The sequence below is a fragment of the Colias croceus genome, chromosome 15, assembly GCF_905220415.1.
Source record: "Colias croceus chromosome 15, ilColCroc2.1".
NCBI classification, from domain to species: domain Eukaryota; kingdom Metazoa; phylum Arthropoda; class Insecta; order Lepidoptera; family Pieridae; genus Colias; species Colias croceus.
In genome coordinates, this window is record NC_059551.1 from 5024328 (window position 1) to 5048204 (window position 23877).

General features: G+C 31.2%; 1 protein-coding gene across 1 annotated transcript in view; it reads right to left on the bottom strand.

Moving 5' to 3' along the window:
* Nucleotides 1–23877, bottom strand: part of LOC123697698 (synaptotagmin-15-like) — a 70055-nt gene that overhangs the window by 27449 nt on the left and 18729 nt on the right. The window contains exons 2-5 of the mRNA XM_045644229.1: nucleotides 20620–20787; nucleotides 19475–19663; nucleotides 13999–14161; nucleotides 13378–13514 (exon numbers count right to left, since the gene is read on the bottom strand). Coding sequence (XP_045500185.1) covers nucleotides 13378–13514; nucleotides 13999–14161; nucleotides 19475–19663; nucleotides 20620–20767 — 637 coding nt within the window. The 5' untranslated portion in view covers nucleotides 20768–20787. The remainder of the gene's footprint in view (nucleotides 1–13377; nucleotides 13515–13998; nucleotides 14162–19474; nucleotides 19664–20619; nucleotides 20788–23877) is intronic.

Genomic DNA, 23877 nt, shown 5'->3' on the forward strand with positions numbered 1-23877 from the left:
AAATACCTACAAAAAAATCTAAAGGAAAATGCGAAGCAATTTACTTTTAGTATATAAGGGTATATGTTGATTGAGTTGTTTGAGTTATTAACATGTTTTTATAATATCATGTTCATACTGTGAAATAATAATTGTTATGTGCAGTATTTATATAACTTCAATTTAAATTATATAGACTATATAATTACTACATATATTTATTTATATCTAAGTACTTTAGAAGCATTTGATTATAAATCAGCAATATTTAATGCACCAGGAACATTTACCCTATTTTAATTTATTTACATAAGCTATAATAGTGTACGTACAAGTTTCACACCATAATAAAGAGGAAATATTAGTCCTCGAATCCTCTTCAAATTAAGAGTGGGCATAAAGCCAGAGAATTTCTAAAGTTATGGGCCCCGCCCTAGCGCGCCATGCCGCGCGCAATCATTCTTCCATCATACACGGCTCACCGTACTTACGTAAAGTTCATCGGACGCTAAATTAAACACAATATTCTTCGCGCGTTCAACGCGTATTTTCGGTAGTTAGTATATCTACAGTGAAGTTGAAATCATGGCAAATTATGTAATATGATAATTTATTATTATTTTTTAATTTTTATTTATAATTATTGATGATAATCTATACGTATATAATAAAACAGTAAAAAAAGTGTATACGTATGTAATATATTCAAAAAAACGATATTAGGGAAACAGTATAGAGCACGAATCCGTAAAAAATTCTGTCTGTTTGTTTATGTCTGTTTGTTTGTATGATTTGAATGAATGTTAAATTGTTGTGTTTATACTTTATATTATATTTATTATATACTAGCTTTCCGCCCGCGGCATCACCCGCGCAGTCAAAGAAAAACCCGCATAATTCCCGTTCCCGTGGGATTTCCGGGATAACACCTATCCTATGTCCATTCTCGGGTATCAAAATATCTCTATACCAAATTTTATGTAATTTGGTTCAGTAGGCGTGATTGAGAGTTACTTTCACATTTACAATATTAGTATAATATTAGTACAAGGTAAATTAGCTTGGAGAAATATTTGCATATCTAGTGGTGTGTATATTACTCAGATCTTAGAGCGCGTTTCCACTATAACGTTCAGGCCTATACAAAAATGTTTCGATATCCTTACATTACTATTTAATTTTATACTTATTCCTAGCAACACTCTGATTTTTGTTTTCAATAAAAACAAGTTTTTATTTGAAAGAAAATGGTTTTGACTTTATAACAAGAGCAACTATGGAGTTTCTTGCCGATTCTTCTCCATAGATCACTGCTTTCCGAATCGGTGGTAAATGTTAAAATAATTATGTAATGACGATTCGAAAGTGCTACTAAATAGTAGTCTAATTGAATAAATGAATGTTTGAGTTTGAGTTTGAGTTTAAAAAAAAATAATTATCATTCAATTTCACGTTCTTGAGCAAACGACAAAACGACTACCGTGAAACAATAAAATATCGTGTCCATAATAATTTGTTTCGTTATTAATATTTGACCATAATAATTGCGAAACAAAACAAATAAATAAATCGTCACTTGATAGTTGAAAGTGGAAACACGCACAAAACCAGAATAAACCATATAAACAAGTTTACGCTGTCCGCAGGTACCACGTGCAGTCCGTGAGTCGCTTGGTACCGTTAGAACATAAAGCACACATTTCATTCAAAAGTTATAATTATTACGTAATTGTTAAATTTTGTATTTGTTGATTGTTGTTATTATTTGTTATTATTGTTATAATATTTGTTGAAGTGTTTAATTTGTGTGTAAGTGTTGTAACTTTATATTGTTAATTGTTAATGTAAAAGTTATACGTATGTTAAATGTGCAAATATTAAAATAAAGTTTCATCTTTTTCAGAGGAGAAACACATATAGTTTAATTTAAAATCCCATATACAGGGTTATTTGTAAAACACCGGCAACCTCGCAGGACAAGATAGCTAACATCATAAGTAACATTTGTTCTACGACTTTTGGCTGTTGGCATAACGAAATAAATTATTTTTAAATGATTTTTTAAGCTTTTATTGTACTCTCCTAACGTTTGTAAGTCTATGTTCTACTCATCATCGAAAGGACAACCGCGACGCGACGCCCCCTTTCCCCTCCCGTTCGCTTCTTGTTTACGTAATTTTTGTGATGCGCGTAGAGTTTATAATATTCAAACGGAAAATGAAATGAACATTTATTTTTTTATGAAAATAAAATCTAACAAAATATCAAAAGTCGTAGAACAATTATTAATGTTGTTACTTATGATGTAAGGTATCTTGTCCTGCGAGGTTGCTGGTGTTTTACAAGTAACCCTGTATATATAATAAAAACTAAAAATAAAATGTTGTTTTTTTTTATTTGCTGACCATACACTACTACAAACGCAAAAATTTAGCAAAATTAGAAAATCCCCGAATTTGCATTCGCGAGTGTATTCATACTTAGGGTTGCCAAACAGTATTCTACTGTTTTTCACTAAATTATACTTTTTACTGTTTAACAAATAAAAAGTATTTATACAAAAGACTGTTTTCAGCATCAAAGTGCAGACACATAATATAGACAGATATAATGTGTTACATTTAGACGCTCACAATTTTTTTTTATTTAGTCAGAGGGCACACACTACAATAAATACTGTTTAATATTTTTTTTTACACGGTCGTAAGAGACGCCATGGACAGAGACCGGTGGAGGCAAATCATCCGCTCCAGATGCAACCCTGATGCTGACCACGATCCTCAGACATGAGGGACCGACAAGAGAGAGAGAGAGACCTGAATAATGAATATACGTACTTTATTTCTTGTAAAAAAAGTTGGCAACCCTATTCATAGTGTTTGTTTATAATATAGGAGGCAAGGTCGCCGACGCGTCGCGCGCAATTGCTGCTATCACCGTCGGTCGTCGCTTGAAACCGGCGCTCCAAAAATGGATATTCCATCTTTTGATTCACGCGCAGGACTGTCGCGAAATTTCTCTTATTGGATTTCGTATGTAGGCATTGTACTGAATGTTGTTTCATATGAGCGCAATCGAGAGCGCTCCGTTTCGCGTGTTACTTATGAATGATATATTATGTATTTTATTTGTAACTAGCGGTCCGCCCCGGCTTCGCCCGTACATATTTACGTTTTCTCTACATGAGAACCATCCTTCATCCTTCAAGGGATACAATAAAAAAAGAATTATCGAAATCGGTTCAGCCGTTCACACGTGATACCGTGAAAACGCGAAACGGGTTTCATTTTTATATATACAAATATTTAGACGAGTAAAGTTACTTATTTTATTTAATTTTACGATAGATTTCAAATAATGAGCAGGTATAACTTTATAATTTACTAGAGGTCCGCCCCGGCTTTGCCCGTGGTACATATGTATTTCGCAATAAAAGGTAGCCTATGTCCTTTCTCGGGTATCAAAATATCTCCATACCAAATTTCATGCAAATTGGTTCAGTAGTTTAGGCGTGATTGAGTAACAGACAGACAGACAGAGTTACTATCGCATTTATAATATTATAGTATGGATTATAATTATTTATGGGAGTTCACTGCACCAGTGATTATTATAATACAGATTGTGAATATATTATATTATATATATCTACTATTCACAACCTATTTACGTTATTTACTGGAACAACCATAGGAATCTACAAATAGGTAGTAGGTAATCATAGTAGTAATGGTAATAAGTAATAAATAAAAAATATACTAGGTACATATAAATCTTTCTTGATTTTATTGATGTAACACTATGAATGAAATATTTGTATCCATATAATATATACCTATATATATGTTTGTATACCTAAGATCGTCGCGTCAATACTCAGCCCACGGAAACGAATTTATGCATTTGCATAAATTCGTGTGAGTGTGATTAGATATTACATATTTATGTAATATCTAAACTCACCTGCATAAAGTTTCTGAAATGAATCGAAAGTCGTATTTTTTTATTAATACATATTAATAAATAATAATTATTATTATTTATTATAAATAATAATTAGGTATTTATTAATATGATTACAATACTATACTTATCTTCGAAAATTAGTTAGATATCATTTAAATATGAATCTCTTTTAGTTCTCGTTTCTGAAGTTTCAATGTTCTTTTGTTGTTTACCATTTTCAAAAAAACAATATTGAAACAATATTATTAAAAAATCGGCGCGCGGCACAGCAATTTAAGCATGGTCTACTCGTCTCAACGGAGCGATAGCGTCTGATGTATGAAATAGAATTATGTTTGAAGCTCCTAGAACGTGCGATGCAAGATGATTTCTTGCGTAATTAAAAATATAGTAAGCGCCAAAAGTGTTTTATCGTGATTAAATCAAAACTAAAAGTAATTAGACAAAAGTGGTATAACAAAGTTCTCACAAATGTTTCAATATAATTGTTTATGAAAAAAATAACATAATAGACATAACCATGTCAAGTAAAAAACGTCAAAGTGTGAAATTTAGAGGTAACTTCGTGAATTATTTCTATCGAGTCAATTTCAATATTTTATGTTTTTGATCAATCAGGATAATCGAAAATATCATCAAGTTTTACATATATTTTATTTTTTATATTTGGTCTTGAATATAACACGTATCAACTAAATGTTGATTGGTGATTTGACTTTAGTCGCGTTCTTAACGGATAGTTTTATAGTAAGTGACCGTTTAAATTAAACATGGGCGTAAACTAAAGGGTGCGACACGGTCATTAAACTACGCTTCCAAGAGTACAACTACGAAATAGATTTGATATTTGATATTTCATAGAGGCGAGGTACATTTGTAAAGAATACACAAGTGGCTTGATTTCGGAAAATTCATTGTGACTCAAGTTCACGAAGAGAAAGTTTTTATTTCAATGTTTCTTTTTTGTTAGTAGTGGCTTGCTAATTATTTGTGTATATATAATATACTTTATATTTTTTATTGTGGCTTGGTAATTAATTTTGGTATACTTATGCATTATTTTCATTCAGGGTTCTATTTCTAATGTCACTATTGTTACAATGCTTTAGGTTTACAATTTATTATGTACCTATAGATAGTATGAATCTTATATGAATATGATACCGCGTTGCTTTTAAGTTCAGTATATAAATACATCGTTCTTATTTAAAAACGATAATGTCCGCCTTAAAATAGTTATGTATAATTATAGGTACTTGCAACATTCATCCATAAACGTTGCTTAAATCGAATTAGGTATATTTATTTAATTCATTTTAACTTAATTATACCTCCGAGGTGATATTGTACTTATATTACTGAATCAACGTAGTGATCGTCCATACTGCAATTAAAATAATTATCGTACACTTTGTAGTATAAAACAGCAACTAAGTATGTAAAATTATTGAAATGAAAGGGTAGATTTCATAAAGGTTCATCTTATAATTCTCTTTTATTATCAGTTATCGTATAGTTATCTTTCAATAAGGTATAATAAGGTTTCTTATAAACATTAGGTACGTGATTTAAGTTACTGTTTATCCTATATTCGTGTGCATATCTGTAGGTGAAAGGGCTATATGTTTCCTTATCTTCTTGTCGACAAAGTATGAAAATCTCCAAGATGCTGAAACCAGCAAATGTCAAACGACATATCACCTAATCAATCGTGTGACAAGAGTTGATTGGAAGGCGAATACACACTTTGTATATGCTTGTATTTTTATCTCATATTTGTGATTTCCTTCAATAAAATGTATTCAAATTTAAGGCGTAATAACTTCCCTTTCAAATATGGATACAATTATAACAACAATCTAGATAGAGTTAAATGTAATATATATTTAATTGAACCTTAGTTAGGACTCTGATTCAATCCATGGATAACAGAATTTGTTATCTATGTGTGCTATCAGTTAATTGCCCTTGTAATAGACTAAACAATATTAAACTATAGCTATTATTAAGTAGGATTCTCAATTAAGTTGTTACGAAAATAGTATAAGTAAACTCAATTAACGATGCATGCTAACAAGTGATAACTGCGTTAAAAACAAAAGTTAGCAAAGTGTTAACTACATTATCGATTACCTCATTTTTTCGAATAGAAATCACACAAATATCAACGCGAAAGTTTGTGAGTGTATCGATACTTATGATTCATGATACCGACTTTAACTTAACAGAAAAATAGGTGATACACCAGTTTAATATAATAGGAGCCATGAAAAACTTAATATGGCCCCTTATGGGAAACCGCGCGGCACAACTAGTCACCTAGTACCATTAATCTGTAAAGTAAAACTCCAGTCGACGTTGAAAGTAAGGAAAACGTTTAATGACAGTCTCTTCCTGATTTATTTCGCCACTAAAATCAAAGTTTCTCTGAAATAAGTTACAAAATGGTGTGTATTAATGTATTTATCGCCCACAACTATCCTTTTCATCTTAGTTACAAACCTGACCGTATAAATAGAATTAGCAAATGTTAAACAACCAACACCGTAGGTACTTAACATTTACATCTCTCCTAACTTTATTCAAACAATTTATTTCGTAAACATTAGTAGATTGAATAAACTCACGACCCATAGTATTAATTCATTTAAACATTTCCTATATAAAATATATATCTAAGTTTTAAAACATTTGATTTTGATTTATGAACGTAAATGTGTTTATAGTACAAATAAAAAAAAGCCATCTATTTATTATGGAAAACATTTGAAAGCTTTTACAAACAATTTTATGAAAATTTAAATCTTTATGCAAATATTTAGCACCAACTGTTCTTAGTATTCTCCTTATAAACTTTTTCAGTACATTCTCAAGGTACACTGCAGTATCAGTATGATCATCAGCTAATGAAGTTGACCTTGTTATAATGACGGGTGTTTCTCTTTGTCAATACAACAAAGCGAAGTACCTAATTGTATTACTGCGACGCTGATAACTCCATTGTTATACAAGTTTAGCTTGTTTATCAATGAATTTTGTTTAAAAATAGAAATGGGAAGCGTCCATTTGTTTGGCAAGTGAAATAAAATTAAAATCATTTAGCTGGAATACATTTTGTCGGATAGGTCCATTAATGTTAATCCCGGCTTATTGTAAAAACTTGGTAAACTTTCAGTTGAACTTATTCAGTAAATATTTTTGTTGGATGATGTTTTTTTGCAGTCCAATGAGAGTGCACGAAATGTTCTAGCTAGAAATGTGTATTTTTTGACTTCAGTAAATTAATTGATCAGTTTAAAATGTTCTAAGAAATCATAAAAGGTAGAAGTTACCTTAAGTCTACAAGATTTTTTTCTCATAGGTATGTAAGCTTCTATTCTTCATTCTTTTTTATACGTATTCCTATTGAATATAGATTTTTCGCGTAGTGTAAAATGCGAATGCTACGTTACTGTTGTTTATTATAACAACGTATAAAAATACATAGAAATAGTACAAAATATGTAGGAGGAGTAAAGTATTAAGGGTCGTAAAAAGAAAATTGCTTGAATTTAAAAACTTCTTGCTAAGCTAATAAAAGTCGTACTTGTAACGCGACACAATTTATTTCCTGACGGAATCGTAGACATTTCATTCGAATTAATATCTAGTATTATATTTATAGTAGATACCTAAGTAAGATTTAGTAATAAAAAATAGCTCTCATATAGATGAAGGGTATTCTTTCGTTTTTTTTCTACGAAATTCGACGTCTTTCAAGGAATTTTATTCCTGTCTCATTTAGAATTTAGAGTTTCAAATCCCGAACATCGCACTCGATTCAACTAAACACTCGTTATTATGGAAGTTCGCGATAAAAGCTCGGAAGAGATTGCTTTTTTAAATATTTCATAGAATAAAATGGAAAGATTTATTTAAAAAATAATAAAAGGTTGATCTACCCACATCACTTTGTAGTTGATAGTGATAAGTGTACCTACTTAAACTGTATCTTTATATATATACGTTTATACATATGTATTATACTTTCGTATATATATATATATGTATTATACTTTCTTTATCGATATTATTTGAGTGAAATGCGATATAGGTAAGCTAAATTATGTATAGGTATTAGGTATATTATATATCCCGTATAAACCTTCATAAGTTCATTCACGTTTTTATCGATAAAATTAATAAACATCGTACGTTTACAACCTTGAAAACAGTTGACTGAAAAAGTTTTTATGGTCCGTGCTGTAAAAATTGCTGCACTAATATTAGGTACATTTTATTTTATTTACAGCTTAAATAATCAATTGCAATGGTGTAAAGTGTTCTAAAATACAAAATAATAAATAATTTATTATGCTTTTGGTGTTGGAGTGCTTGTAGAAAATAATTGAGTACTTAAGATAAAGATTATTTATTTTAAGATGTCAACAAGACGATTGAGATAAAAAAAAAACCTTCACGTAATTTAATCAAAGTATAATATGATTTCTTTTGTGAAATATAATATTTTCTAACATGCGTTAAACAAGTTCAGGAGATCAGTAATGTTAACACATTTTGGTGGAACTGTTTGATTAACTTCAGATATACCTATTACCTACATAATAATATACAAGTACTACTAAAAAGAAAACAGTGGATTATAAACATTACTCTTAGGGCCAATTTTTCAATCCTTGGTTAAAATTTATCCGTCCAATAAAGTACATATTACACGAACATTTTAAAATGTCGCCAGTAAACTGTCAAATACGGACAATTAGAATACATTTTTGAAATGTTAGTTTAATACGTTATTCGATGAATAAGTTTTAACCAAACATTGAAAAATCAGCCTTTATTAGATATGGTATATAAATTCGAATTCTATTCAATTCAGTTTCTCTACAAAACACTGGATAACCTTCCGATTTATTTCAGTGAATATATTTTTGAACGTCGCCGACGAAAATACACTAGACGGAACATCTCAATAGATTGAACACAGAAAATTAGATTGTATAAAGAGCGTCTTATGTCGCTTATTCCATAAGGAAAAGGTTTGTCGATCGATTTTTACATATTGATACAAGCATTCTTGGAATTCCTTCACGCCTTACTTTGAAGTTTGATGCAATCTTTGTTTTTTTCCTTATTTGCTAACGCTTATGCTCGTCAAAGGCTATTTTAGGCACATTGCTATAAATAAAGAAAATTTTATCTGTATACTATTAGCCTTAATGTTGGTTAGAGGTGCTAAAGAGAATATGGTTTCTTTATAATGTATAAAATAACAGAATTATCGTCACATCGTTGAAAAATAATTTGCAATTGAGGACAAAACATACAAAAGTACAATCCCATTTGCACAAAGCAGTTATTATGATAAAAAATTAATATCTGGAAAATTTTATATTAATGTTCAAGAAGTTATTCTCAACTGACCTGGAAATATAATTATTTACATATCTATAATTCTTACACAAAAAGCCAAAAGCTCTCAAATCTTGTTTTTTTTTGTGATGTTTCGAACTTTTTAAGAATTTCAAGTAGACGTTTTATTAGTTTTATACAGCTAAATTTTAAAATCATTATTACAAAAAATATTGTAAGATATTTTTTCTTTACTTTATGTTACGTCTATATTAATCTTAATAAAAGAGTTTCGAAACTTCTTATTATACTCGTAGAAGCGAATTTATCGTATGATGATAATAAAGCTATATTTAACTTTTAACTTTTACTAGCTGTTTCCCGCGGTTTCACCCGCATTACTCCGCTCCTGTTGGTCTTAGCGTGATGATATATAGCCTATAAAAGCCTTCCTCGATAAATGGGCTATCCAACACCGAAAGAATTTTTCAAATCGTACCAGTAGTTCCTGAGATTAGCGCGTTCAAACGAACAAACAAACAAACTCTTCAGCTTTATAATATTATAGTATAGATAATTAAACATTAGTCAAACGACCTTTAATAATGGAAAAATATACATACACAGTTGACAGATATATACTACGTAACATATCTCAAGTTCAAAAACGTTATATTTCAAGTTTGACTTTAAATACGAGCTTAGCAATCGTTACGCAAATCTTGACTTACGTTACAGTTGGACAATTTGTAACAAGCTAAGGCTTAATGTTTGAGATAAAAACTTCTCTAACCGTTTAATAAAGAGTTTGTCGGTCTGTGGAACTTTAGAGGCAATTATTTTATAATATGCTGATAGCTCTAGATTCATTGTTGTCATATTAGCTTTGAGTAATAAGCTATACAAAAGATGATGATGAATGAGCTATATAAAAGCTACATACTAAAGCTCGAAACAAGGCAGGAAAATATGGTGAAGAAACCGACATGCGACATCTGCCAACCCGCACTTGGCCAGCGTGGTGGATTATGGCCTGTACACTCAGCATCATGGCTAGTGTGTGTAGTGGCTAGTGGGAACATAATGGGCTGATGATGTTTATTTATTTTATTTTTATTTCATTTTTACATACATAGATTCCTTACAGCTATTTGTATTACAATATTTATAATTAACTTTAACAAAACAATACGCCAATAAAAAAGAATACTAATCATAAGACACTATATTGACTACATACTAGGCACTAGCGTGTATGATAGTGTCCAAAGGGTAACGTTTCGTTATGAAAATATAATGAGAGGGAAGAGGGTCGCAATAAAATCTATTCTAAATGCGATATAGTATTTCATTTCTTCGTTTTGTACTTTAACATTTTAAATTCCAATATTAATTTATCTTTTATTTATTTTGCTTTTTTACAACAGACATTTTAATGAGAAGTGATTTTAAATTGATCTTAAGTGCGAAACCTTTTAAATAGAGAAGTGTTGATAGCATAGTAATTATAACAGAAATACAATCATTTAGTAATGTAATAAATGCACAATACAATTTAATTTTGTTTTATATCCCGGATACACGATATTATAATTAGTAATTACATTAACATATAAATAACTATTTACGCTGTGCCGTGGATTGATTTTACCAAATACTACGAAACTAGCTGTGCTTCGCGGTTTTACTTGCTTGGCTTTTTTAATACTCTTTTTCACTTCTTAACTATATTATATTTACAACTATTGGTATATTTTAGTGTCTTAGCTTTGATTTGATTTGATTTGAATAACGAACACAATAAAAATTAAATATTTTGTCGTTTCTATTTAAGTTGTTTTCAAATTAAATAAACTGAAATAAAACAACGCACGAATCGCGACGTTAACAAATTTCACAAGCAATCTTAAATTAAACATTAGTTCTATCACGAAGTCCTAAACAAAGCACTAAGTATTACCTCGTATTAACAAAGAAAAACCAACAACGTTACCTAGGTTTCACGTTGTAATAATGTTATAAATATAATATTATAATTGTGTAACTGTAGCCGCGGGCTGAAATTCGGCGACTGCTTTCATATTCAACATTCCCATTTAGAAATGTTAATGAAGTTAAAAACTCGAATTGAAAGAGATTTACCACGTATGCAAATTCACTGCTTTTTTAATTCTGATTTAATTAAGCTATGAATTCTATTATGTGTAAAGTTTGCGTTTGAAAAAAGCATACCTATGTAAGTGAATTCTTGTGAAAATTTTCGTTTGAAGTTTGTATGTGCGTTTTATTAAGGGTATAATATTGAATGAGCCTATTAAGTTTAATATATTATACCTACTTAATATTAGAAAGATGAAGATTTTGTTTGTTTGTTTGAACGCGCTAATCTCGGGTACTGCTCCGATTTGAAAAACTCTTTCAGTGTTAGATAGCCCATTTATCGAGGAAGGCTATATGCTATAGGTGATCATATCATATCATCACGCTAAGACCAACAGGAGCGGAGCACTGCGGGTAAAACCGGGAAGCACAGCTAGTACATATGAAATAAATATATTTTTATGGAAAAAAATAGACGCTTTTAAATATAATCTATTATATGTTAAATACAAAACTATCAAGAAATTAGGACATAAGAAAAATACACTTAATAGTTGGCATAGAAAGTAGTTTATTACCTAATTCCAATTTGGGTACTCAATTAATAGTTTCGAATTTTTTGATGATTCCGAATTGATTTTTGATCTGGAATTAATATTTTATCGAAATTGATATTAAGTACCTATGCGAAGATTTTAATTTGATGTAAAACACGCACCTAATTTTCTTTTATTCAATACAAATCTTACAAACTTTCATAATTAATTATTTATTCATTGAGGACAAAAAGTGTATGAATAGAGAACAAAACTCAAAAGTAACCCTTTATTATGAATCCCATGAAAGGAAATAACTTATAAGGTTTCCAGGAAAGTAATAAAGAAAGGTACGATTACAAATGGAATTCCCTAAATAGAAATTATAAGGATTCTGCTATTCAGATTAATTAAAGCCCGTATACACAATTTGTATAGAATTTTGTTTATCCTACTACTATTATAAAGGCGAAAATTTGTAAGTATATGGATGTATGGATGTTTGTTACTCTTTCACGTAAAAACTACTGAACCGATTACAATGAAATTTAGCACACATATAGAGGGTAACTTGGACTAACATATAGGATAGGTTTTATCCCGGAAATACCACGGGAACGGGAACTATACGGGTTTTTCTTTGAAAACGCGGGCGAAGCCGCGGGCGGAAAGCTAGTAAATATATAAACGGTGGTACAGACTACGGTTACAAAGGTTGTGGAGTGTTATGCAATGATATCAATATTCCATTACAATTGTTTATCAATATTCTGAAATATTTACATTCATTCTTTTATGGGATATTCAAAATGCAAACGTGTGGGTAGTTGTTGTTTTAAGTGACGTCACTGAAATTGTATTCACCTTGTGAATGGCATTTACGAATTTATCAGAGAACTATTTATTCCAAACACATAACCAAAAAAAAAAAACATTGAAACGACGATGGAACATATAACGAAAATATAGGTAACGATAGTCGACGAAATATATGTATACGTAGGATACCTGAATATTTAAATTACATAATGTATTAAAGTTGATACGCAAATATTCTTTATTATATTCCTAACATAGTTTATGTTATAAAAATAAACACCGTTGTTTGTTTAGTTATAATGAGCAAAGCATTTCATGGCTGAGCAAATCCAACGTACCTGTGCTGGTTTTGGCGTTCCTTTAATAATTACTCTTACAGCTAAAGTAATCGGAGATCTAGTCAGAAGTTTTTGAAATGTATATTTAACTAATAGGTAAGTATATGACGGTATATTATGATGTAAAACATTCTCTACATACGAAAATAAATCAATGATATTCGTTGAAATCACAATAGATAACATAGCTATAGCTAAACGCATCTAATTAATTTGCTAATGAGCTAGTTTGCATTTGAGAGGTTTCCTAACATACCTCAATATAATTAAACTAATTGGGTACTTACTGAAAGAGTTGGACCGATATTGCGTGGGCACAGGCGGGCACAGCACGTCACTGTTCAAACTCGAAACGCTGACGTCACGGAGTTCGCCGAGCGACGACGAACGCAGGGTAGGCAGGGAAAAGTTCACTTCTTTAGTCCTGTTGCATGACGGAAAGCATTGTAATTGATCCCGAAGGTATTCACGTTACAGTAGCCGGAAAATGTGGGCTTGACGACGTCATAATAGCTCGGTTAAGCGCAATTACGCGAAAGTTTTAGTTAGTTCATGCCTACGGCTGTGGTGTTATGAAATAATGAAATTGGAATTGTTTCACGCGGGGTAGATGAATATTATCCTTAGCTTTTGTTGTGATAATAAAATTGTAATATGTTGTTATAATAAATAATATTTCTTTATTATTGCTCCCCTTTCAACACAGTTTTATAATTCTAAATTACACTATGTCTTGCTATACGCAAATAAGAAATCTTTTAGCTTATGTTATCATAATATAGTACAAACGGTACTATATTATTATGATAAAATATCTACCTCTAGAAATGAATTGTTCTGTTTTTTTATACTCAGACATTTTCAAAGAATAAGAAGTCCATGTATAAAGTTAAATATTTTATACTTACAAATAGCACGGCGCAGTTATATCATGTGGAGGGTAGACGAGAATTGGCGGCGAGGGGACGGGGGAGGGGCTATTCTTGCGGCGCCGAGCGCAGAACACGCCCGCCATCACGAGGAGAAGGATGACCGCTGCGCTTGCACCACCCAAAGCGACTAGCACTGCTTCTGTGTGCAATATTTTGAGGTAAGTCAAATGTATTTACTTAATATAATATTTCATATTAACATAGGTATTACGAAGAATAGCACTAATAGCATTTTATTTTTAGACTAGCTTCCGCCCACGACTTTGTACGTGTATCCCCGTTTTTCCCCGTTCCCGTAAGAATATCGGAAAATCCTTTCTTAGGGGACGCCTACGTTATGACATCTACCTGCATGCCAAATATCAGCCCGATACGTCCAGTGGTTTGGGCTGTGCGTTGATAGATCACTATATCAGTCACCTTTGAGTTTTATATATATAGATTTAGAAAGCGCACGATATTTGATTAATCTAGAAATAGGTTTTTCTCCAATAGTATTCCTAAAGCTCATATCATTTATTTCATAGTTTTATAGGTTTTGCGATAATTGTGTATTGCCTGAACAACATTTTAATTGTATAATCAACCCATAAGTCGTAAACTGTATTCGAGCGTGTATATTTCGAATTTGCTGAGCTTTCCAATAAACAACCAATAACAGTTACATGTATATTTCAGTTCCCTTCAATTTGTTTTGAAATTGAATATTTCCAACACCGGCGGCTACGTAATTACTGCGTATGCGAGCAACACAATTTTCTAATATTCATTCTTATATTATATTCATAGAAGTCAAAGAGTATAGAAAATGAACTATTGTAACTATTGTACTGTACTACTTCAATAAATAATTTTATAGGTTATAACGTAGTACATAATGGAGATGAAATAACATTTCGTCCAAAAATTATACATATTATTCTAGAGTAAATTATACAATAACTTCCTTCTTCATTATAAAGACAAAAGATACTATTAAGTAAAATGAAGAAAACCATTGTTCCACATCAAATGCAAATAAGATATTTGCTAAGAAATAAGGAGTTTTGCCTTATAAATTACGAAGAAGCAAAATAAAGCCGAGGATGATGTTAAGCAGAGATCCACGAGTTCCGCATTACTTTATAAAAGTTACCCAAGAAAACCTTTAGGATTTAGTATAAAGGTTAGTGATAAGAAGGTAGTAAATTATCGCTAAGTGGGAGCACAATTTTGAATTTAAACACGAAGGCAAAGAGTTCATTTTTCATAAAAGCGTTTTCGTAGCAAAAGATGTAGTGCTTGGAAATGCATTATGCAACGTAGCGAAGCATTCAACACTTGCAGTAATTGAGATAAAGTGGTGTCACACGGATTTCTGGCAGTGACTATTTAGAAATAAACCGTATTTCTATATAGAAAAGTTATATAGTAAAGTATTTCTTATTACATATCAAATTATTTATATTTTAAGTGTTGATTTTAAGTATATTGAAGATTTATGTCAATCAAAGTAAATAAAATGTACATTTGGCTCACAAAATTCAACACACTTGGCAGTTTATAATAATGCAACGCCCAGAGTTTTATTCTTAAACAAATTTTTTGTTCTATATTTGGTTACATTGCCCTTTTAACATTCCCGTTTGAATATAAGATGGCCGTAACTCACTTTTTCCATCGATTTTTAAAGAAAATTTTATACTCATTACTCACTCCAAAGAACCAATCATTTTTCTACGACGCAATGAAAAGTTGCTTACATTGTTGCCACGTCTTTAAATAAATTTAATGGAAATTATAAAACATTTCCAGTATTACCTAAAGTTATTAGCTGTCGTTAACAAGAAAGCTTTCTCATACTACAGACATGACCTAGTTTAATGTTTGTTTCTAGCAGTTTACACCTACATCATGTACCTATAAATGCAGTCTTGTAGAGATTTTAAGGAAATAGTTTTCTTTAAATTTCGACAAAATGCAATAACTTTATAAGTGGTGTCCCATAAACATCTACATGGCTTATATAAATGCATTATTTTTATCTTTTCATCGACAAGTTTAAGACCCACAATATTAATGGATTCATCATTCACCCTTTTTGCATCTTTCACATAAAATGTAATGTGGTTGATATGCTTTATATCTCACTTTACCCCTATACCTACCGAAACCGATAGTCTTTCGTTTCAATAATTGGTTTACTAAATCACTTTAAAATGGTTTTTATTTATTGGACAAGGATACGAAAATAATTCCTAGCAACTACTGTTAATAAAATAAATAATGGAATGTTTATTACATTTTAATAACGTTGCCCTTGCCCATTGGCTAGAAAACTAATTCCGACACAAAAGGTACGAAAAACTTATCCTATCTTAATACGTTATGGCACCAAGAATATTATTACCGCGATAATATGAAGGCTATAATGTTCCAGAAAATATGACATCGTAATAAACACTTTTACGAGTTACACTACAGTTTGATGAACACGTGTGTTTGTAATGGGACAATTTTGTTGAAACAGATTTACAATGTTGCTTGAATTGTCATGTTATTAACGTTTTATTATGATTACAATTTACAAGAGGATTAAAAGGCTCTATCAGTATAACTTCCCTGACGATCAAATTATAATCTATACATATAATAAATCTGTAGAAGGGTCAATTCTGTACATTGAAAATATTGAAAAAATAACTAGCAGGGGGTGTTACTGGATCGATACCAAACCCAAATATGTGATTAAAAAAATTTTTGTCTGTCTGTCTGTCTGTCTGTCTGTATGTGAAGACATCACGTGAAAACTACCGGTTCGATTTCGATGAAACTTGGTATAATTATACCTTATTATTCTGGGCGTAAAATAGGATACTTTTTATCCTGGAAAAATAAGTAGAAAAAAAATTAATCTCAATTTTTCAGTTATCCATATACGTTGTTCTGTAGTAGGTACCGCGAACACACGTTGCGTACTTGCGTATTATTATAGACCTAGCCGTATTTGGGTCCAATAGATATTTATATAAGATGTCATTGTCCGAGTTACTCAAAATGGAGAAATAAACCATCCACGCAAAGACCGACATCCGCGCGGACGGAGTCGCGGGCGGAAGCTAGTCCCTAATAATTGTAAGGAAGTACTTATGTCTATTTCTTCATCACTTTTAAACTGAACCGATTTGGTTGATATAAGATGTCTTCAGGCCTGAGAAAGCATAAATAGCTTTTATCCCGGAGATCCTACGGGAACGGGAGCTAAGTATGCGGGTTCTCCGTTCACTACGCAGGCAAAGCCACGGGTGAAAAGTTATTGTATAATAAAGTTAACGTGTGTATCTGACACATGTTAACCTTTGGTTCTGCTTTACGTACACTTTCCATTGCATGGTAACTGACATGCGAACTGACGAATCAATCGAAGTGAGGTTTCCTTAATCGAAAGCCTGTCTGTTGATATACAGAGTTATGCATATAACTAAACTATGTTTGGTTCAAATATTATCAGTTCTCTAGATAGAAATATATGTATCTACAACTATACGTTTAAAGATGCCATTGAATCTCAACCACTTTTAACTTTTTATATCGATTGAACTGAGAAGTCTATAACATAAGACTGATAACTCCGTATGTTCAAATGTATTAAGCAAATCGATTTTCCAATAGTACCACTTAGGTAATATACTCCACAACATATACCACCGTCCAATATTTTATTTTCTGTCTACCCTACGATTTGTGTTTTTTTCGCCACATACCTACCGAATCTAACTCGATTACGCATTGGTAAATATTGCCCAGCCCTTACAAATGTTTGCTTCGATCCGAAATTGTACCCCTGAGATATTTAGTGCTTGTATTTATTGCAGACTGTTAGGATTGACGTAAATCATTTCAAATCGGGTTCAGATAAATGTTTATTTCTTTGGGAACTATGTACGTTATTTAAGTCAATTCCATAGGTCAAAATATCTCAAAGCAAATTGATTTGAAAATGAAATAAATATCAATAAATTTAAATATATAATATATAATTCACATTTGACTAACACAACGCGAACGAAGTCGCGGATACCAGCTAGTTCAAGTCAGTTCATAATATTATATTAAATTATTCATATTATACTCACCATAAACATTTTAAACTCATGTTTAAAATTTTTCAAAAATTAAAAAGAAGAAATGCTGATTATACGCTTTACGAATGTATCTTTATAACTGTTCATTTTACAGAGAAGTAAATCAAAAGCCGTTATACAATATACAACCTATCACAGTAAAGCTATCTAACGATGCGCTAATATCCCCTTACTAGCCTTCATTCAATCACACTGATTGCGACTATACGCTCACGATAGCAGACGCAATACGTGCAAGAGATTACAGAAAATTGTGAAAAGAACTTTCATTACTGAGCAAGGTTCACACGTTCCACGTAGAAGATACTACATAGTATTATAATATTATCTGTGATACTTTATATGTATATTTTGTTACAATAATTGCAGAATGCAGATAATATGTCGAGAATTTTTTTTTCACGCGTGACCGAGAGGCCTAGACCTCGCGTCTTCGCCCCGGCAAGGCAAAAAGACGAGGGTTCGAAGCCGGCATCGACTTTTTTCTATTCTTAAAAAAAATAATCATAAAGCATTTGAATTTTATGAAACTAAATATCAAATACCTACAGTTAACTTTTAACCTAGTTATGATGAGTTAAGAAACGGCAAGTTCTCCATGTTTATCTAATACTAGCTTACCACCCGCGGCTTCGCCCGCTTTGTCTAAATCCTAATAAATTTCTCTATCTATTAAAAAAAAACACATCAAAATCCGTTGCGTAGTTTTAAAGATTTAAGCATAGAAAGGGACATAGGGACAGAGAAAGCGACTTTGTTTTATACTATTTAGTGATTGAAGTCGTATAAAACTGGATAACAGTTCTAATATGCCATTACAATTATTAAGGCGTAGATGCTCAATGCGTGTGTAACCACAATCACACGCTCAAGTATGTTATAGTTGGTAATAAATTTCTGATACTGAAATGTGAATGAACGCTTTGCTATGCTATAACCACATGTTTATTTCACAAAGCTTACAAAAATAGCTTCTAGCTAGCTACTAGTTATTATCCTGTGCTTCTAGTAACAATGGAAAACAAACAAGCATATTGGTTGATAGATAGGTCATAGTCTGGATTAGCTCATCATATAATGCTGGTTTTTACTCGAGAATTATACAAGTGAAGCTGGGGGCAGTAAAGATAATAAATGTTGTTATAAGAGCTAAAAAAACACGCGATAAGATAAACTGAAATCATGGTATTGTCGCGATTCGTCCGTTTTAAATATTTTGAGCCTAAATAGGTTTGAGTGGCGTAAGTGGAGCTAATAAAATCATGTTAAAAATAATTTATGTCATGTGTTGTGTACTCCTGTTGTAATAATATGGTTTTAGTACTCACCTCTTAAATTAACAGTATTCGTGAACGAAAACTCTGTGACAGGACTGGTGGGCGCTTGTTCGTATCTGGGGTTAGATGAAGACGCCTCAAAGTGTCCTAAGGCCTCTACTTGCACGGAGGTCACTGGGTCCTCCTCTATATTACCATAGTATTCCTCGCCTGGATCACTATTGTAATCCGTGTCGTATCCTGTGAAGATAAATTGTTTTAAAATAATTTTACTACGTTTTTTTTTTCAATTTATGAAATGCTATTTACATTTAAGTGTAGTTTGGCCAAGTATTTGATTTACAAATGAAAGTCAATTAATTTTTCGAGACTTATAAAAATATTTTGGAACGTTTTATTGGATCAATCTTCTATTTGAGTATTCGTTTAATAGCATACTAATTGTTATAAGATATATATTATTAACACATTTTAAGCGTAACTTTAATTTTAACGTCTGATGAAAATAATATCGTTAGTAATAATATAGTTTAGAAAAATCCATTTAAATAAAAATAGTACCTAATATTATAAAGATTAAAATATAATTACGCAAACACTCATGAATGTTAAGTACAGTGACATTAACAAGAAATTGTAGAGGATGAGAATAGATTTTGCACTGTTCCATTTTACTCGAGTACACTTAATAATTAAATTGTTTAAATTGATTTTAGCTCGATTTATCATATCATATCAATACCTACATATCTATCTATATATTATAAAGGCGAAAGTTTGTATGGATGTATGGATGTTTGTTACTCTTTCACGTAAAAACTACTGAATCGATTACAATGAAATTTAGCTTGGATTAACACCTAGGATAGTTTTTATCGTTTTTATCGAACGGGAACTATGCGGGTTTTCCTTTGCAAACGCGGGCGAAGCTGCGGGCGGAAATCTAGATTATAAAACAAAGTCCTCCGCCGCTTGTGTCTGTCCGATTATTATTAGGCTTTTGTTTTTACCAATTTATAACGTGGTTTTCAGGGAAGGTTTAAAGAAGTACGCAATTTGTTAAGTTTATAACACGGACGTTGCGGTGGGTGAAATGGCTCGCCAGAAAGAACTAGTTCTTTAAAAAAATATTTATCCCGCCACCTACAACACGTTTAAATTTTTAATTTTATAAAGTATGACTGAATTGTACTTACCTAAATTGTACTGACCTTCTTCCTTCTCTATTCCGATAGGATCGATCGGCGGCGCATACCAAGGCCTCCTAGAGTATACCTTTTTGCTTGTTACAGGCCGGTCGCCATCATTAACGGTCCGATAGATTGACGGTGACAAATTTAACATCTCTAACCATTTGTTGATACCTGGAACAAATCAGAAATTGTTATGCAGATTTTCAAGGCTTGTACCATAGTATAAACAGAACTTATGCTGGTACGGAAGACTAGCTCTCCATTTTACGTTATAATTACCTTTAATAGCATTTTTTATTCGGTTTAAAGAAAATTATTTATCTTTTAAAACATGAACATTACATCTTCTATATATAATATGAGAAATAATAATCTCTGAAGTTAGTATAACATGCATCAGCTTTCGTTGTTAGTAAGTTAAGTGGGTTTTCATCACCACTAGAAATCTTTTTCCTTTCCTCTGAGTTAGATCTCTATCTTTTATATTAATATGATGCAATGATCCATTACGAAGTTAAAACGATAAACCTACTTCCGCATTCAATTTCTCAGCTAGAATTCGTACAATAAGGTTTTCACGAATATAATTATTTGGCAACAAACAAAAATACTCAATTTTTCTTACATTTATAATAAAACTTATAAAAAAACCACGCAATGAAATATTTTCAGCTATATGGATTTAACCATAACCTTTAACAATCGTCACATCTTAACAATTCACATTCCGTTCGTAGCCCACATTCTTTCATACTAGGTATATGAAATGACGTAGGCACCTAAATATAATTATACTAGGTATATTGTCCCGTATAATTGACAATATTTAATATCTAAGCTTCGTTATATTTTTGTGGGCGTTATTTCTGATTCTACGTGATCAGTTTCATGATTTACGCGTACTGAGAGATATAGAGATTCTTGGCAAAAACTATTATTTCTTCGCTAGTTAAAACAATGTAATTAACCTTTAACATATTATCTATTACTTTATTAAGTTACATTCAATTAGATGGAATGCCTTTTACCAGTTGCGTATTAGTATTTTTTCATTCGATATTTTACTCTATATTATGAGATAAAGACGTAAGGTAGAACGCATTCTTTTTTGGTTTGATTTATTCAATGAAGCGTTTTTATTAATTAGAAACAAATTCAAATGTAAGGTGTTAAAATATGATGTTATTTAAATTAATTAAATCTTCTTTATGTTAAATTGCCGCCCTCTATTGCTGAAAATGGTTTTTTTAACTCATATTTTCTGGTATTCATTTCAAAGGTAAAGGCGGTTTTGGATAATAATTATTGAAATCTCTAGATACTAAAATATAACTAATTAATGTATTTAAAAAAAGTATATTAAATTTTAATCAAAGTTCACTGAATAATTAGTTCGATATTATATCCTTTTCACGCGAATGTACAGTGTCTATCTATTGAACTGTTTATATACAATACAAAAGTGTGTTTCATTTATTAAAAAATCTAAACTATAAAATGCAGTTCCATGAAAAGGTAACAATACAAAATATAAATTATAGTTTTAATTACCATGAAATGAAAATTGTGGTTCAAAGGTTTACCATGTATTAACTATTAACCGTTTATTGAGTGATACATTTATTTCAAACATCCTTTTTTCACAATTGAGTTGTTTAAAGAAGGAAAATTTAACAAATAAACTCCCACAATAAATTTGTCGGTCATTCAAGGAATTTGCTTAATGTTGCCGTCATTCTTATACTGAGCCGGCTTATTTTTGCGATAACGAGCTAAATTTTTCATAGAAATGGCCGTAATAAGTTCTCTTGTAAGTTTAACGGATGACTTCATTTTAAATACTGAATAGAAAAAGCTTGTTTTCATTAAAATAACAAATCACGTAATAGATTCTCGTGTTGAAAATGGGTTCTTAAAGAGTTTGATGAATAATAGTTTAATATGGTCAATCATGTTTAGTGCAAGTTTTTCCATTGCCACATAATATATTTAATACATACATGTTTGAGTAATGTGTATTGGAACCTCCAAAGTTATTCCCACGTGCCAACCAGATAGAACTTCGAAATGTATATGCTAAACTTTATCTAAGATACATGAATGTAATTCTCTAAAAGGCTATGATTATTTTTAACGTTCATTTGCATGGCCCAATTGAAAGACTCGGACAAGTACACCTGTGACTATTTTGAAACAAGTGATAACTGCGTTAAAAACAACCGACTTCAAACTTGCACTTGCAACATTTACAAATACAGACAAAAATGCTCATAAATAAAAACTATGGGCCTATCCGAATAAAATTTTTATGGGACCAATGCGACACCATCCCGCATCGAACAAAAAAAGAATCACGTAAATCGGTTCAGAAACCTCGGAGTAATCGGTGTACATACATAAAAAAAAACATACCGGCCGAATTGATAACCTCCTCCTTTTTTTTGAAGTCGGTTAAAAAATGGAAGAAGACATTCTTCTAGATGTACATGCTTTACAATTATAATAATATATCATATTAATTCCGATTTCCGTTTATTAAAAAAGTCCTTGGCAAATTATGCACATTGAGTTTATCACCCCCGCAATCTGTTTTTGTGACAAAAAAAATACAAATAAACATTTAACTTTGTATCGTTCATAAAAATAGATACCTATAACGCGATAAAACACGAAATGTTAAAATGTCATAGTGTCAAATTGTCAATTACAAAAGATTTCATAGTAAAGCACTTTCAAAAGTGCATATTATATGTGACGGTTGTTTATTTTTCCGTCGCCTGTGAAACTCTCATAAATATTTCCGCTTTTGCATGCGCCATAGCCTGTAGCCATAGCCATAGCATATTTCAGAGTTTACAGCTATATTTATATCTTAGGAAATAGTAAGATAAGACCAGAAATGTAAATTGGTGGGATAATTTAATTCCGGTATTATATTATGAAGAATTATGGAGTAAAATATTACTATGTATAGAATTTCCCACTCATACTAATTAGTAACATATTTAGGTTTATTTCTAGTAGTTTTAAATGAATATTTTGAAATTATACGCCCGCCCGCAATTTGTCTGATGATTGACAAAGCCAAACACCAAGCACTTAGTATTAAGCCCGTGCACCGACATCAAACCTTTTTAGTAAATAGCACATATAATTAAATAATATGTAGTAATTAATAATATCCAATCTTTTTTATTTCTTACTTTTCCGTGTTTGAAGTGGGTTGTTTTTAACGCAGTTATTTTTATGATATAACGCCAA